We start from the raw sequence: 17,862 nt of genomic DNA, 5'->3' as shown, positions 1-17,862 counted from the left end.
AGATATTTCTGCCTTATGTCTGTTAAATCATTTGATTGACAGGACAGGATTGGGCGGCACAGTGGCGCAGTGGTTAGCACCGCAGCCTCACAGCTCCAGGGACCTGGGTTCGATTCCGGGTACTGCCTGTGTGGAGTTTGCAAGTTCTCCCTGTGTCTGCGTGGGTTTTCTCCGGGTGCTCCGGTTTCCTCCCACAAGCCAAAAGACTTGCAGGTTGATAGGTAAATTGGCCATTATAAATTGTCACTAGTATAGGTAGGTGGTAGGGAAATATAGGGACAGGTGGGGATGTTTGGTAGGAATATGGGATTAGTGTAGGATTAGTATAAATGGGTGGTTGATGTTCGGCACAGACTCGGTGGGCCGAAGGGCCTGTTTCAGTGCTGTATCTCTAATCTAATCAGACTGTCAACCAATCATGGCTGAAAGAGCAATGGAGCAGTTTCTTATGTATAAAACTATAATATCCTGAGAAAGACCCCTCGGAAGGCTAGTGGGCACATTGTGTGAAACCTGGACACCCTTAGCTGGGTTATGACAACTTTTAATATGAATATGAGGTAGGATTTCCATGGTGGTTCCCTGATTTTTTGACATAAGATTGGTATAAGCAGCTATTTAATTTGTTCCTCTGGGATTTCAGCCGATTAACGTGATGGTAGAAGATCAGAAGAACCCGCCCACGGAAATTATCAGCATATATCATAGAATGGCGCAGCACAGAAGGAGGCCATTCGACCCATCGTGCCAGGGCTGGCTCTTTAGTTCCACTTTCCCAACCTCCCCGCAATTCTTTCCACAGAGCCCAGCAAATACATTTTAAGAGGAGGAGAAACAATATTTTGCCAAAGCGATGATATATTTATCACAATAGAGGCGTTATAAATTTGTTTTTTTCCCCCATTTTCTTTCACCTCTTTTGTTTATTAATTATAAAAAGTGTAGGTGATGGGGAGAAAAGGCTATTTGGTTGACAGCATCGAATCATCCAAGTAGATAATGAAGTTCATTTTCCGATTGGCTGTGGGAAGGCTGGTCACCGTGACAATGACATATCAGGTAACCAATGGTGGGAGCCTGGGGGATGGGGGCAAAGTATTTGAAGACAAGATGTTATCTGATGAAGCCTTCAGGGATTATGTCCAACCAGAGCTGGCAACACATAACAACAGTGACATCACTCCAAAATAGTTCATTGGCTATGCCGAACTTTGGGACAAATATGAAAGGTGTCATATCAATGCAAGTTGTTCATTTTCCTTCACTATGAGGGGCATTGCAGCACTTCAGGTCTTACCCAACAAAAATTTATCCAATATGGTAGGCGGTGGCGTAGTGGTATTATCACTGGACTTGTAACCCAGAGACCCAGGGTATTGATCTGGAGACATGGGTTTGAATCCGACCACAGCAGAAGGTAGAATTTGAATTTAATTAACAAATCTGGAATTTGAAAAAAGCTAGTCTAATGATGGCCATGAAACCATTGTCGATTGTTGTAAAAACCCATCTGGTTCACTAATGTCCTTTAGGGAAGGAAATCTGTCGTCCTTACCTGGTCTGGCCTACATGTGACTCCAGACCCACAGCAATGTGGTTAACTCTTACATGCCCTCTGAAATGGCCTAGCAAGCCACTCAGTTGTACCTAACCACTACGAAGTTAATAAAAAGGAATGAAACCGGACGGACCACCCGGCATCGACCGAGGCACCGGAAACAACAACGGCAATCCCAGCCCTGTCGACCCTGCAAAGTTCTCCTTACTAACATCTGGGGACTTGTGCCAAAGTTGGGAGAGCTGTCCCACAGACTAGTCAAGCAACAGCCTGACAGTCATACTCATGGAATCATACCTTACAGACAATGTCCCAGACACCGCACTCACTATCCCTGGGTATGTCCTGTCCCACCGGCAGGACAGACCCAGCAGAGGTGGTGGGACAGTGGTCGACAATAGGGAGGGAGTTTCCCTGGGAGTCCTCAACATCGACTCCAGACCCCATGAAGTCTCATGGCATCAGGTCAAACATGGGCAAGGTAACCTCCTACTGATTACCACCTACCGCCCTCCCACAGCTGATGAGTCAGTACTCCACCATGTTGAACACCACTTGGAGCAAGCACTGAGGGTGGCAAGGGCACAAAATGTACTCTGAGTGGGGGACACCAAGAGTGGCTCGGTAGCACCACTACTGACTGAGCTGGCCGAGTACTAAAGGACATATCTGCTAGACTGGGTCTACGGTAGGTGGTGGGGGAACCAACACGAGGGAAAAACATACTTGACCTTGTCCTCACCAATCTGTCTGCCGCAGATGCTTCTGTCCATGACTGTATTGGTAGGAGTGACCACCGCACAGTCCTTGTGGAGATGAAGTCCTGCCTTCACATTGAGGATACCATCCATCGTGTTGAGTGGCACTACCACCGTGCTAAATGGGGTAGATTTCGAACAGATCTAGCAATGCAAAACTGGGCAACCATGAGGCTCTGTGGGCCACCAGCAGCAGCAGAATTGTACTCAATTTCAATCTGTAACCTCATGGCCAGGCATATCCCCCACTCTACAATTGCCATCAAGCCAGGAGACCAACCCTGGTTCAATGAAGAGTGCAGGAGGGCATGCCAGGAGCAGCACCAGGCATACCTCAAAATGAGGTGGCAACCTGCTGAAGCTACAATCCAGGGCAACTTACGTGCCAAATAGCGTAAGCAGCCAGCGATAGACACAGCTAAGCAATCCCAAAACCAACGGATCAGATCTAAGCTCTGCAGTTCTGCCACATCCAGCCATGAATGGTAGTGGACAATTAAACAACTAACTGGAGGAGGTGGCTCCACAAATATCCCCATCCTCAATGATGGGGGAGCCCAGCACATCAGTGCGAAAGATAAGGCTGAAGCACTTGCAACAATAACCTACTCACTGATGCTCAGTTTGTTCAACATGGACAAAAGAGCTGAACTCAAGAGGTGAGCTGAGAGTGACTGCCCTTGACATCAAGGCAGCATTTGACCTAGTATGGCATCAAGGAGCCCGAACAAAACTGAAGTCAATAGGAATCAGGGGGAAAACTCTCTGCTGGTTGGAGTCATACCTAGCGCAAAGCACCGCAGCTTCACAGCTCCAGGGACCCGGGTTCAATTCTGGGTACTGCCTGTGCGGAGTTTGCAAGTTCTCCCTGTGACCGCGTGGGTTTTCGCCGGGTGCTCCGGTTTCCTCCCACAGCCAAAGACTTGCAGGTGATAGGTAAATTGGCCATTGTAAATTGCCCCTAGTGTAGGTAGGTGGTAGGGAATATGGGATTACTGTAGGGTTAGTATAAATGGGTGGTTATTGGTCGGCACAGACTCGGTGGGCCGAAGGGCCTGTTTCAGTGCTGTATCTCTAAATAAATAAATAAAAATAAATAAATAAAGGAAGATGGTTGTGGTTGTTGGAGGTCAATCATCTGAGCTCCAGGACATCACTGCAGGAGTTCCTCAGGGTAGTGTCCTAGGCCCAACCATCTTCAGCTGCTTCATCAATGACCTTCCTTCAATCATAAGGTCAGAAGTGGGGATGTTTGCTGATGATTGCACAATGTTCAGCACCATTCACGACTCCTCAGATACTGAAGCAGTCCGTGTAGAAATGCAGCAAGACCTGGACAATATCCAGGATTGGACTGATAAGTGGCAAGTAACATTTGCGCCACACAAGTGCCAGGCAATGACCTTCTCCAACAAGAGAGAATCTAACCATCTCCCCTTGACATTCAATGACATTACCACCGCTGAATCCCCCACTATCAACATCCTAGGGGCTACCATTGACCAGAAACTGAACAGGAGTAGCCATATAAATACCGTGGCTACAAGAGCAGGTCAGAGGCGAGTAACTCACCTGCTGACTCCCCAAAGCCTGTCCACCATCTACAAGGCACAAGTCAGGAGTGTGATGGAATACTCTCCACTTGCCTGGATAGGTGCAGCTCCAACAACACTCAAGAAGCTTGACACCATCCAGAACAAAGCAGCCCGCTTGATTGGTACACCATCCACAAACATTCACTCCCTCCACCACCGACGCACAGTGGCTGCAGTGTGTACCATCTAGATGCACTGCAGCAACGCACCAAGGCTCCTTAGACAGCACCTTCCAAATACGCGAACTGTTCCAACTAGAAGGACAAGGGCAGCAAATGCATGGGAACACCACCACTTGCAAGTTCCCCTCCTAGTCACAGACCATCCTGACTTGGAACTATATCGCCGTTCCTTCACTGTCGCTGGGTCATAATCCTGGAACTCCCTTCCTAATAGCACTGTGGGTGTACCTACCTCACATGGACTGCAGCGGTTCAAGAAGGCAGCTCACCACCACCTTCTCAAGGGGCAATTAGAGATGGGCAATAAATGCTGTCCTGGCCAGTGATGCTCACATCCCATGAATGAATTTAAAAAAAAAATCTCTAAAATTTCAATTGAGCCTTTCCCCTCACCACCCCCCCCCCCCCCCACCCACTCCCCCCGCAACCCAGACTCAATAGCTTTTTGTGGGGGAGAATTCCAGATTTCCACTCCCCTTTTTGTGAAGAAGTGCTTCCTGACATCACCTGTGAATGGCCTAACTATAATTTTATGGTTATGTCTCCATGTTCTGGACTACACCCACCGGAGGATATAATCCTAAAATTTCGATTTTAAAATTCTTATTCTTGTTTTCAAATCCCTTCGAGGCCTCACCCCTTCCTGTTTCTTTAACTTCCTCCATCCCAACAGCCCCCGGAGTTTCTCCAATTCTGGCCTCTTGCGCATCCCCAATTTTCATTGCGACAGAGTTAGCAGCCGAGCCGTCAGCTGCCTGGACCCTAAGCTCTGGAATTCCCTCCCGAAACCCGCTCGCACACAGTTCATGGATTCTCACCATTCAGAGAGTATTTTGATCTCACTTTCTTCGGTCCAAAGTGGGTGACCTCACACTTCCCCCACACTGAGCTCCCATCTGTCACAGCTTTGCCCACTGACGTGATCTATCAATGGCTCTTTGCACATTTCGGTTTCCATCTACAATACTCACTATACCAACTAATTTGTTGTTATCAGTAAACTTGGATGTACAGCACTTTATTCCTTCATCCGAGCCTTATCAAATGAGTGGCAGTGGGGTCGTGGAGCAGGGTGGCAGGAAACACCTCTATCTCTCGATTCCTGCCGTCACAATGTGCATTAGAAGCTGGAGCACGTCTTCAAATAAATCTTGAACCCCAATGTGCCATTCCTGGGGCTTCATTTATTATTTCATGTGTGTGACATGCTCGTGCTCTGGGGGCTGCCAACTGGCAAATCACACCCACAGGAGTGAGAAAGGGTTGATCGGAGCTCTCGGGATCTCAGAAGGAGCTCTGAGCTTTGCATGTTGCACACCGAGGGTGGTGAAGATTGATGGATGCCCCACTTGTTTTTTCAGATAAGCTTCTCTCCACAGTCAGTTGCACGTCATTTAAGTGGCGACTTTAAACTGATGAGCTTCCTCACACTGGTTTGGGGTCTTGGCTACGTCTGCCATTGGGCCTGCCAACAAACAAAGGGAAGGTTAAAAGTGCAGGCAGTGAATACTTCTTTGCTCACAGCAGTGTCCTGGAGATTAATCCTCAATTCCTGGAGACTCCAGAACAATCCTGGAGAGTTGGCAACTCTAATGTAGGCAAACTGCTCCATCTAGCCTACGTCTTCGGTGTTCCAGGTCTCCATCCCATTTTCCTGATCTTTGTGCCCAGGGCACCAAGGGTTCTAGTGGGGGGCAGAGGCCTGGAGAATTTTCCCTTGTGGGTCTTTTATCCCATGCATCAAAAAGAAAGAACTTGCATTTATATAGCACTTTTCACATCCTTAGGACATCAGGAAGCGCTTTACAGTCAATTAAGTACTTCTAAAGTGTAGTCACTGTAGCAATTTAAGAAACACAGAAGCCAATTTGCATACAGCAAGATTCCACAAACTTCAACGGGACAACAACTTTGGTGATGTTGGTTGAGGGATAAATATTATTCAGGACACCAGGGGAGGCCCCCTCTACTCTTCTTTGAAATAATGCTGTTATTTTATGTCGAATTGAGAAGGGAGACAGGCTTTGGTGTAACGTCTAATCCGCAAGACGTCACTTCCAACAGTGCGCTCAACCACGAAAGGAGGAAGAGGCATGTCAGAAACCCTTAATCATCTCTTTGCGTCTGCAGCCAGTCTCCAGCACACAATGGCTGATTCAGCAGGTCTCTTTGAGAGAGTGTTTGTTTGTGTGGCCAGTGATTCATTTTAACTGGGGATGTATGGCACACAGCCTGTGAAACAGATGGTGCTTAGTAGGATCTAAGTGATGGATTTTACAAGTTCAGCAGTGTTCTGAACTCCTCGCATTGGCTGGCAACCAGTGTTGTGAGATATTAATCTGCTTTACTCAACTGTGGGACTCTTTACCTCACTCAACCTTCCCTTCCTCCAACCATCCGTAGGCACTTAAAGCCAAGCTCATCACCTGACCTCTATTACGGGATCTATCCGGATTGTACAGGAACGAACATAGAATTACTCAGAATTTGTAGCACAGAAACAGGCCATTTGGTTCAACAGTTCAATGCCAAGGTTTATACTCCACTAAGCCTCCCACCCTTCTTCATCTAACCATATTAACATAACCTTCTATTCCTTTCTTCCTCATGTGCACCTATGCTATTTGCCTCTTAGTCTATGAGGTAGTGGGTCCACACTCTAATACTCTCTGGGTAAAGAAAGATTCTCCTGAATTCCCAACTGGATGTATGAGTGACTGCCTTATATTTATGTCCTTTAGTTTTGGTCTCCCCCACAAATGGAAACATCAGTCGGAATTTTGCATTGAGGCAGTGGTCCCGCCTAGTGGCTAAAAAGTCAAAGGAGAGTCCACCTCCACTGGGCCTAGAAGCCACGCAACAATTTTACGTGGCCCAGACACTTAATTGGCCTTGGTCGGGACTTCTGCTCCTCTGAGGCAAGAAGGCCCACCTGCAAGAGCTGCTGGCCAATCAGATGGTTGGCATCTACTCAGTCCCATCAGCGCCACTGGAAACAGTGGCCACTGCTGGGACTGCACCCAGCAAGACGAGGAACAATGGACGTCACCCTTCAAGAAGGTAAGTGGGGTTAGGCCTTGCCGGGGACAATCGGCTGGGACCCGGAGATGGGGGTGGGGGACAGAGTCTAGGGCAGGGTTGGGTACATACGAACGGACGAATTAGGAGCAGGAGTAGGCCATTTGGCACCTCAAGCCTGCTCCGCCATTCAACAAGATCATGGCTGATCTGATTGTAACCTCAACTCCACATTCCTGCCTACTCCCGATAACCTTTCACCCCCTTGCTTATCAAGAATATATCTACCTCTGCCTTAAAAATATTTAAAGACTCTCTTTCCACCGTCTTTTGAGGAAGAGAGTTCCAAAGACTCACGACCCTCTGAGAGAATAAATTTCTCCTCATCTCTGACTTAAATGGGCGACCCCTTATTTTTAAGCAGTGACCCCTAGTTCTGGATTCCCCCCACAAGAGGAAACATCCTTTCCACATCCACCCTGTCAAGACCCCTCAGGATCTGATATGTTTTAATCAAGTCACCTCTTACTCTTCTAAATTCCGGCAATAGTACTGAAGACCTGTGCTCCAGAACTTGCCGGACCCTAACCAAGCTGTTCCAGTACAGCTACAACACTGGCATCTACCCTGCAATGTGGAAAATTGTCCAGATATGTCCTGTACACAAAAAGCAGGACAAGTCCAACCCGGCCAATTACCACCCCATCAACCTACTCTCAATCATCAGCAAAGTGATGGAAGGTGTCACCAACAGTGCCATCAAGTGGCACTTGCTTAGCAATAACCTGCTCAGTGACGCTCAGTTTGGTTTCCGCCAGGGCCACTCAGCTCCTGACCCCATTACAGCCTTGGTTCAAACATGGACAAAAGAGCTGAATTCGAGTTGAGGTGAGAGTGACTGCCCTTGACATCAAGGCAGCATTTGACCTAGTATGGCATCAAGGAGCCCTAGCAAAACTGAAGTCAATGGGAATCAGGGGGAAAACTCTCTGCTGGTTGGAGTCATACCTAGCGCAAAGGAAGATGGTTGTAGTTGTTGGAGGTCAATCATCTGAGCTCCAGGACATCACTGCAGGAGTTCCTCAGGGTAGTGTCCTAGGCCCAACCATCTTCAGCTGCTTCATCAATGACCTTCCTTCAATCATAAGGTCAGAAGTGTTTGCTGATGATTGCACAATGTTCAGCACCATTCGCAACTCCTCAGATACTCAAGCAGTCCATGTAGAAATGCAACAAGACTTGGACAATATCCAGGTTTGGGCTGATAAGTGGCAAGTAACGTTCGCGCCACACAAGTGCCAGGCAATGACCTTCTCCAACAAGAGAGAATCTAACCATCTCCCCTTGACATTCAATGGCATTACCATCACTGAATCCCCCGCTATCAACATCCGAGGGGCTACCATTGACCAAAAACTAAACTGGAATAGCCATATAAATACTGTGGCTACAAGAGCAGGTCAGAGGCTAGGAATCCTGAGGCGAGTAACTCACCTCCTGACTCCCTTAAGCCATCTACAAGGCACAAGTCAGAAGGGTGATAGAATACTCTCCACTTGCCTGGATGGGTGCAGCTCCAACAACACTCAAGAAGCTCAACACCATTCAGGACAAAGCAACCCACTTACCGGCACCCCATCCACAAACATTCACTTCCTCCATCACTGACACACAGTGGCAGCAGTGTGTACCATCTACAAGATGCACTGCAGCAATGCACCAAGGCTCCTTAGACAGCACCTTCCAAACCCGCGACCTCTACCAACTAGAAGGACAAGGGCAGAAAATGAATGGGAACACCACCACCTGCAAGTTCCCCTCCAAGTCACATTCCATCCTGACTTGGAACTATATCGCCGTTCCTTCACTGTCGCTGGGTCAAAATCCTGGAAGGCTCACCATCACCTTCTCTAGGGCAGTTAGGGATGGGCAATAAATGCTGGCCTGGCCAGTGGCGCCCACATCCCATGAATGAATTTAAAAAAATTCCAGCGGATACAAGCCTAGCCTGTCCAATCTTTCCTTATAAGACAACGCACTGATTCCAGGTATTAGTGTAGTAAACCTTCTCTGAACTGCCACCAATTCATTTACATCCTTCCTTAAATAAGGAGACCAATACTGTACACAGTACTCCAGATGTGGTCTCACCAATGTCCTGTATAAATGAAGCATAACTTCCCTTCTTTTGTATTCAATTCCCCTCGCAATAAATGATAACATTCTATTAGCTTTCCTAATTACATGCCGTACCTGCATACTAACGTTTTGCGATTCATGCACTAGGACACCCAGATCCCTCTGTATCTCAGAGCTCTGCAATCTCTCACCATTTAGATAATATGCTTCTTTTTTAATTCTTCCTGCCAAAATGGACAACTTCACATTTTCCCACATTATACTCCATTTGCCAGATCTTTGCTCACTCACTTACCCTATCTATATCCCTTTGTAGCCCCCTTATGTCCTTATAGGTTGTTTCAGTGGAGGCAGCCTGTGCTGCTGGGGTACAGGATGCCCGGTCACAAAGTGTCCAATCAAGAAGCTCCCCCACCAGCCTGCAAAGAGGCTGCCTATCCAGCACTGGTAAGATACCAGCAGCAGCACGAGGAGGTTCTTACGTGGCAAATAATTGGCCATTTAAGGGTCTCAGTTGTCCTGGGGCAGGTGGGCTATTTCACACTCGATTTTACGCTCCCCTTCCCCACCTCCCAGCCCACTGTGTGATGTGGGCGGTGGGGGGGAAGGTGGGTGCGTATAATTCCAGCCACCTTCTCTAAGTCAAACACTTTCATGATCTTAAAGGCCTCCATCGGTATGGTTAACATAATTCGGTCATTGACCTTTTGAAAAGGTCATTGGCCTGCAATGTTAACCCAAGCCTCCTCTCTCCACAAATGCTGCCTGAGCTGCTGAGTGCTTCCCACATTGTGCTGTTTTTATTTTAGTTCGGGATCAGATTTGGGTATCATCATTTTGCTGAAATGTGGAGCGGAAAGGTTAGCCATGAGAATCTTGAGCTTATGTAAGTAGCAGTGAGAGTGAGGTGTAAAATATTGCAGAGTTGGAAGTAGATGGTCTCAATATGGAAATACAAGCCAGACACATTTTCAGGGGATACCAAACCGAGTGGACGATTGGTATTTGAACCTTACACTAAAACCTATAAGATGCACTAACTAAAATATCTAAGTGGACAGAATAGATACAGAAACATTCTTCATCCGTCAAAGTCTTCCCGCCTCCTGCAAAGCTCAAGTCAGGAGTGATGATGGGAAAATACCACGAACCCAAATGGGTAAAATTGTAACAATGCTTAAGAACCTCAACATCATCTAGGTCGAAACAACTTGTCACCAGGCGCAAGACCCTCCACCACCAGCACACTGTGGCTGCAGCTGGTACAACATAAAGGAGGCACTGCAGCCACTCACCAAGCCCTGCAAACTCTACCATCAAGAAGCATTATCATTGGAACACCATCGGCTCATAGAGTCATAGCGATATAGAAGGAGGTCATTTGGCCCATCGAGTCCATGCCGGCTCTCTATAGAGAAATTGAATTGGTTCCATTCCCTGACTCAATCCCCATCGCCCTGTAAGTCTATTTCCCTCAAGTGCCCATCCAATTTCCTTTTGAAATCATTCATTGTCTCCGCTTCCACCACTCTCGTAGGCAGCGAGTTCCAGGTTGCTACCACTCGCTGTGTAAAAAAAGTTCTTCCTCACATGCTCCTGCATCTCTTGCCCAAAACCCTCAATCTGTGTCCCCACTTCCTTGTACCATTAGCTAATGGGAACAGCTTTTCTTTGTCTACCCTATCCACACCTGTCATAATCTTGCACACATCTATCAAATCACCCCTCAACCTCCTTCGCTCCAAGGAGAACAACCCCAGCATCTGCAACCTAAACCTGCAGCTAAAATCCCTCATCCGTGGAACCATTCTGCTAAATCTCCTCTGCACCCTCCCAAGGACCCTCATATCCTTCCTGAAGAGTGGTGACCAGAGGTGGACGCAATATTCCAGTTGGGGCCTAACCAGAGCTTCATAAAGATTCAACGTAATGCCCCTTCCTTTTGTACTCAGTACCTCTATTTATGGAGCCCAAGATCCCATATACTTTGAGAACTACTCTTTCAATCTGTCCTGGCAGATTCAAAGATTGATGCACATGAACCCCCAGATCCCTCTCTCCCTGTACACTTTTTAGAACTGTGCCATTTAATCTATATTGCTTCTCCTTCCTCTTTTTTCTGTATTAAATTCCATCTGCCACTTGTCTGCCCTTTCTGCTAGCCTATCTATCTCCTGTTGCAGTTGATTGGTATCATCCTCACTGACTGCCGCACCGCCAAGTTTCAAATCATCGGCAAATTTTGAAATTTTACTTTGTCTTCCAAAGAGTCTTCAAAGTCTAAATGGGATTGAGGTGCAAGGAGAATCGAGGGCTACGGGGTGCAGATTCACAAACCATTAAAAGCAATGCAGGTTGTTAAAGCCTTAAAAAGTGCAAACAAAGCACTGGAGTTTATTTCTAGTGGAATAGAATTCAAAAACAGAGAAGTTTGTAATGAGTTCTTTATGTTGTCTGATGCAACATTAATGAGATATCTGGAGTCCAGTTCATTGAAGACCTCTAACAGGTTTATTAACAGCTAAACTAGTATATATAGTACAGTGCAAACTATTTACAGAACCTTCCTCTAGGCGTTACAGTTGCAGAGTGAGCAGTTATCCTTGGTGTTCTTAGTTGATACTTATCCCTCACCCAACATCTCAAAACAGATTATTATTGCATTGCTGTTTGTGGGACTTTGCTATACACAAATTGGCTGCCATATTATGTGCATTACAACATTGGCTGGACCTTAAAAGTAATTAATCAGCTGTAAAGTAGTTTGGGATGTCCTAAGATTATGAAAAATGAAAAAGAAAAGCTTATCTTTATATATTGCCTGTAAAATAGGAAATGTGGCAGCCAATTTGCACACAGCAAACCCCAAAAAGAGTAATGTCATAAATGACCAGATAATCTGTTTCAGTGATGTTGGTTGAAAGGTGCTATATAAATGCAAATGTTTTCTTTACAAGTACACAAAACACCAATTGGCCAATCTCACTCAGAGCTGCCACAAAGGATGGCTTGTGAGAGAAATGGACTTGTGAAGCTAGTTCTTTTGATATTAGGATTCAAGCACATTACTGGCAGCACAGTAGAGTGTGAATGTTTGGATAGACAGTTTAAATTATCCTAATTGTAAGGATCTTCCATTTAAAAAATGTAAACTTTCCAACAAATACACAGAGCTTGGAGGTGTTCACTTTTAGTTTGCCTTCCTTCACTGGGCAGGACTGCAGCACTGTGGTTATGTTACTGGGCTATTAATTTAGAGGCCTGGCCTAATAATCCAGTGTTATGAGGTCAAATTCTACCATAACAGCTGTCGGATTGCAACTTAATTTTTTAAAATGGTATTAAAAGTTAAAGCTACTATCAGTAAGTTATGATAAGCCATCCAACAACCAGCAGATCAGATCAAAGTTCTGCCACATCCGGTTGTGAATGGTGGTAGCAATTAAACAACTAACAGGAGGAGGAAGAGGCTTCACTAATATCCACATTCTCAACGATTGTGGAGCCCAGCATGAAGTGTGCAACAGTCTTCAGCCAGAATTGTGAGTCGATGATCCATCTCGCCCTCTTCCTGAGTCCCCAGCATTACAGATGGCAGTTTTCAGACAATTCGATTCACTCCACATAATATCAAGAAGTAGCTGAGTGCACTGGATACAGCAAAGGTTATGGGCCCCAGCAACATCCTGGCTGTGGTACTGAAGATTAATGCTTAATAACTAGCCGTGCTCCTAGCCAAGCTGTTCCAGGACAGCTACAACACTGGCATCTAGCCGACAAAAGTGGAAACTTTCCCAGGTATGCCCTGTCAACAAAAACAGGACAAATCCAATCCGGCCAATTACTGCCCTGTCAGTCTACTCTCAATCATCAGAAAACTGATGGAACGTGCTGTCGATAGTGCTATCAAGTGGCTATTACTCACTAATAACCTGCTCACAGATGCTCAGTTTGGGTTCTGCCAGGGTCACTCAGCTCCTGACCACATTACAGCCTTGTTCCAAAAATGGACACAACAGCTGAACTTCAGAGGTGAGGTGAGAGTGACTGCGCTTAACATCAAGGCAGCATTTGATCGAGTATGGCATCAAGGAGCCTTCGCAGAACTGGAGTCAATGGGAATCAGGGGGAAAACTCTCCACTGGTTGGAGTCATACCTAGCGCAAACGAAAATGGTTGTGATTGTTGGAGACCAATATTATCATTCCCAGACATCACTGCAGGAGTTCCTCAGGGTAGTGTCCTAAGCCCAACCATCTTCAGCTGCTCCATCAATGACCTTCCCTCCAACATAAGGTCAGAAGTGGGGATCTTTGCTGATGATTGTAGTGTTCCTTTCCATTTGCAACTCCTCAGATACTGAAGCAGACCATGACTAAATGTACCAAGACCTGAACAACATTCAGGCTTGGACTAATAAATGGCAAGTAACATTTGCATCACACCAGTACCAGGTAATGACCATCTCAAACAAGAGAGAATCTAACCATCTCCCCTTGAGATTGAACGGCATTGCCATCACTGAATCCCACACTCTCAACACCCTGGGGGTCACCATTGACCAGGAACAGAACTGGACCAGCCACATTGTTATGACCGGGTGAGAAAGAGGTCTAGGGGTTCCTTTCAGCCTTCACCTGGTCTCACTGTAACAGGGTTTAATTTTAAACACTGTGTTTTTAGCTCCCCCTTGATGAATCCATGTTCACCGCTTTCCAATTATAAGGTAAAGAAACCAGCACAAACAGGTTTTCTTAGGTTTAAAGAAGAAAGGTGAAATTTTATTAAAATTTAAACTTAAAACTAATTCGGTGGACGCCTATGGCTGCACAACGCACCCACGCTAGCATGCGTACGCGATACACATGTGCAAATAGAGATAGAAAAGAGCAGAAAAAATAAAGTGGAAAAGTTTGAGGCAATATCTGAAGAGTCTTTTTGTTCCGGGTCTTCGAGCTCACTGTATAATCCTTGATTGTAGGTGGTTCTTGCTTTTTGTTGGGACCCAGTATTCTTCTTAAACCTTGTTCACTGTAGGAGACTTTTGTCTTTTGGGGTTCATGTGTCTTCAGTTGCTTTTTGGACTTCCGTGAGAAAGAGATGGGAGCAGACAGGAGGAGAGGTGATCTTTTCCTGTCCAGGAGCAAAGAGCTTTCTGCTAGTTCAAACACTGCCTCTACAACTTAAACTCCCCAAGTTGACCAGCAGGGTGGTCACGTGACCGAACTGGTTTGATCAGGACTTTTCTGTGTATTGTACAGGAGCAGGAGATAGCTCCTTTGTTCCAACACTGCCTGCAAATATGCAAAAATGTCTTTCCGGCCAGGGGCCTGGCAATTCCTTGTAACAAGCCTTCTCTTCTTCCCAGCAACGATTTGAAATTTAATGCCCATGTGGTGAAATTAATGTGCCTCATTCTAGGCAGCTGGGGTCCTGCATGACAACATAAATACTGTATCTACAACAGCAGGTTAGAGGCTGGGAATTCTATGGCGAGTAACTCACCTCCTGACTCCCAAAGCCTTTAAATGATCTACAAGGCACAAGTCAGGAGTGTGATAGAATACTCTCCACTTGCCTGGATGGGTGCAGCTCCAACACTACTCAAGAAGCTCAACACCATCCAGGATAAAGCAGTCTGCTTGATTGGCACCCCATCTACCACCTTAAACATTCATTTCCTCCACCACCAGAACACCATGGCAGCAGAATGTACCATCTACAAGATGCACTGCAGCAACTCACCAAAGCTCCTTCGACAGCACCTTCCAAACCCCCGACCTGTATCGCCTAGAAGGACAAGGGCAGCCGGCACACGGGAATACCACCACCTGAAAGCTCCTCTCAAAGTCACACACCATCCTGACTTGGAACTGTATCGCCGTTCCTTCACTGTCGCTGGGTCAAAATCCTGAAACTCCCTCCGTAACAGTATTCTGGGAGTATTTTCACAACATGGACTGCAGCGGTTCAAGAAGGCAACTTACCACCACCTTCTCAAGGGAAATTAAGGATGAGCAATAAATGCTGGCATAGCCAGTGACGCCCACATGCCATGAATAAAAAAACCTTGCTGTAGCTATTGAGAAGCTGGTTCTTTCAAATATGCTAGAAGAAATTTGCTTGCATCAATTTGCATTTATATAGTGCTTTTAACATATTAAAATGCCCCAAAGTGCTTTACAGAGTATTATCAGATATTAACAGAATTTGACACCGAGCCACATAGGAGATATTATGTCAGGTGACTAAAACTTGGTCAGAGAGGTAGGTTTTGAGCAGCACTTAAAGGAGGAGGGACAGAGGTAGCATGGTGGGGAGGTTTAGGGAGCGGATTCCAGAGCTTAGGGCCCAGGCAACTGAAGGTGTGCCAACCAATGTTGGAGCGATTAAAATCAGGAATGTTCAAGAGGCCAGAATTGTAGGAGTGCAAAGATCTCAGAGGTTGGGGGGCTGGAGGAGGCCACAGAGATAGGGACAGGTGAGGCCATAGAACAATAAGGTGAGAATAACTTTGGTTATGATTTAGAGTGGCACAGAAGTGTTACGAAGAAGAGTTACACAACGGTCTTACAAGACGTATCTGGCAACGTGGACCATTAGCAAGATTTTTAATATATTCTAGGTTGCTGCAGGGGTATGGGGGCAATCCCTGGGATCACTCGGAATGAGATCCTGGGATCTGGAGGCATCGCTGTGGAAGATTCAAGAGTCTGATGTTTGTGAGATCAGAGAGTTCTGGGAATGCAATTTAGGGGTTTGTGAGCAGCCCACAGATGCAGTCTCTGGATGACAATATTGGTGGAAGTCTGGGAAACAGGTCCAACATGGTTGAGGAGACATTTGGAGAATGGGGAGGGTGCAGAGGGCAGAGTCTGGCTGTGTTGGAGGTTGCTAGGATTTGTCAGTATTGAAGCGAGCAAGGTCCACAAACTTTGTGGGTGGGAGGGTTGGCCGGAGAACGAGACCCAATTTGTCACTCATTCCCTTTGAACATTCAGACCCCAATGCAACACTATGTTCTTACCCATCCGCCTTCCCCCATCACCACCCCTCCCCAACCCCCACAACCTATCTGTAGCCCCTTTCTCACACCCAAGTACTGCCCTCCTTTTCCCATTACTTTCTCCATCGTCAGCCAGGGAGGGTTGGTGATAGGCTATTGGGCAATGGTCTAAGGCAGCTGATGCCCCAATACTTTGGAGGGGGTAGGGGGAGTATGCAGGAAGGTCTCTGAAATGGGCATCTCAGTGCAAGTCATCTCCTCCAGGACCAATGTTCCCAAATCCTTCCAGACCTCAACCGCCCTTCTCATATTCCAACTTGTGCAAAATGTCATCATCCACCAATAATCAGTTATTAAGTCCCTGTTCAACCTCTCACCCCAGACTTGCAACATCCAATGGCTCCGTCTTCCTTGATTTCAAATCCCTCCATGGCCTTGCCCATCCCTATCCTAAAGTCCTCCAGTCCTACAATCCCTGAGAGCTCAGCACACCACCAATTCAGGCCTCCAGCACCTCCCTGATTTTGCTATGCCTTTAGCTGCCTGGGCCCTAAGCTCTGGAATTCCCTCCCTAAGCCTCTCTGTGTCTCTCTGCTCCTTTAAGATCCTCCTTAAAAACCACCTCTTTTACCAAGCTTTTGGTCACCTGCCCTATTATCTCCTATGTGGCTCGGTTTCAAATTTGGTCTGGTAACGTTTCTGTAAAGTGCCTTGGGATATTTGTAGTATGTTAAATGCACTATATAAATGAAAGTTGATGTTGTTGTTGTTGTTTGGTATGAGACAGTTTACGGTTAAATGCAACCCAATCTCTAGGTTCCAGATGGCTTTGGAAGCCACGATAAAGAGGATGAATTAACAACAGACGCTCAGTCAGGCACAATTCCCTTTATTTGGTTGTAATCCTGATCTATTTAATCGGACTATAAAGTGCAAAGTAGGGATGTCTCTAACTATAATGACCATTAAAATAAGCAGAGGTTATCCAGTTGGATCACCGGGTTAATGTTAAATTTATTCTTGCCTGATCCCAATCAACTACACACCAAAGAGGCAAAGGTCAAGCAAACTTCATAGGACTGCTTCTGAGATCTGCCTCTCTTCTCTCTCTATCTCTCACACTCTCTCCCTTCACCTCTCACACTCAGCTTTGTGTGTAACACAAGCCAACAAGAAGCTTGATTGAAGCTGTCGAACAATTTCAGCCTCTGGTAAGAAGTGACGAAATGGACTGATGATAGCTGGGAGCTATGGAGGAGAGCCAAAGTGCAGAGCAAGGCCCAACGAGGAAGCCTGAGATCTCCAGATACCCATTGCACCGGAAGCCTCCCTTGATCCTCAGCACATTGTTTGCTGTACAGGTAGGGAAGTGTCAACTCCACAGAGAAAAGCTGGGGTCTGTATCCCCAATTTTTATTGCTCCACCATTGGCTGCTGTGTTTTCAGGTGCCTAGAGCCTAAGCTCCCTAAACTTTTCCACCTCTCCACCTCTCTCTCGTCGTTTAAGAGTTTCCTTAAAACCCTCATCTTTGACCAAACGTTTGGTCACCCGTTCTAATATCTCCTTACGTGGGGTGTTGTCAAATTATGTTTGTTAACGCTCCTG

The 17,862-nt window shown here is 46.3% G+C and overlaps 1 protein-coding gene across 2 annotated transcripts in view; it reads left to right on the top strand.

The window, feature by feature from the left end:
* The first annotated feature begins 17,292 nt into the window (after nucleotides 1–17,292).
* The window catches only part of LOC137371859 (solute carrier family 23 member 3-like), a 60,523-nt gene continuing 59,953 nt past the window's right edge, over nucleotides 17,293–17,862 (top strand). Inside the window, exon 1 of one of the 2 annotated variants that reach the window (XM_068034818.1) lies at nucleotides 17,293–17,617. In XM_068034818.1, coding sequence (XP_067890919.1) covers nucleotides 17,507–17,617 — 111 coding nt within the window. In that variant the 5' untranslated portion in view covers nucleotides 17,293–17,506. The remainder of the gene's footprint in view (nucleotides 17,618–17,862) is intronic. The other variant, XM_068034820.1, reaches the window with a different exon arrangement.

The sequence above is a fragment of the Heterodontus francisci genome, chromosome 7, assembly GCF_036365525.1.
Source record: "Heterodontus francisci isolate sHetFra1 chromosome 7, sHetFra1.hap1, whole genome shotgun sequence".
Taxonomy (NCBI): Eukaryota; Metazoa; Chordata; class Chondrichthyes; order Heterodontiformes; family Heterodontidae; genus Heterodontus; species Heterodontus francisci.
Note: the sequence above shows the minus strand (reverse complement) of the source record. Positions and strands in the feature narration are given on the sequence as shown.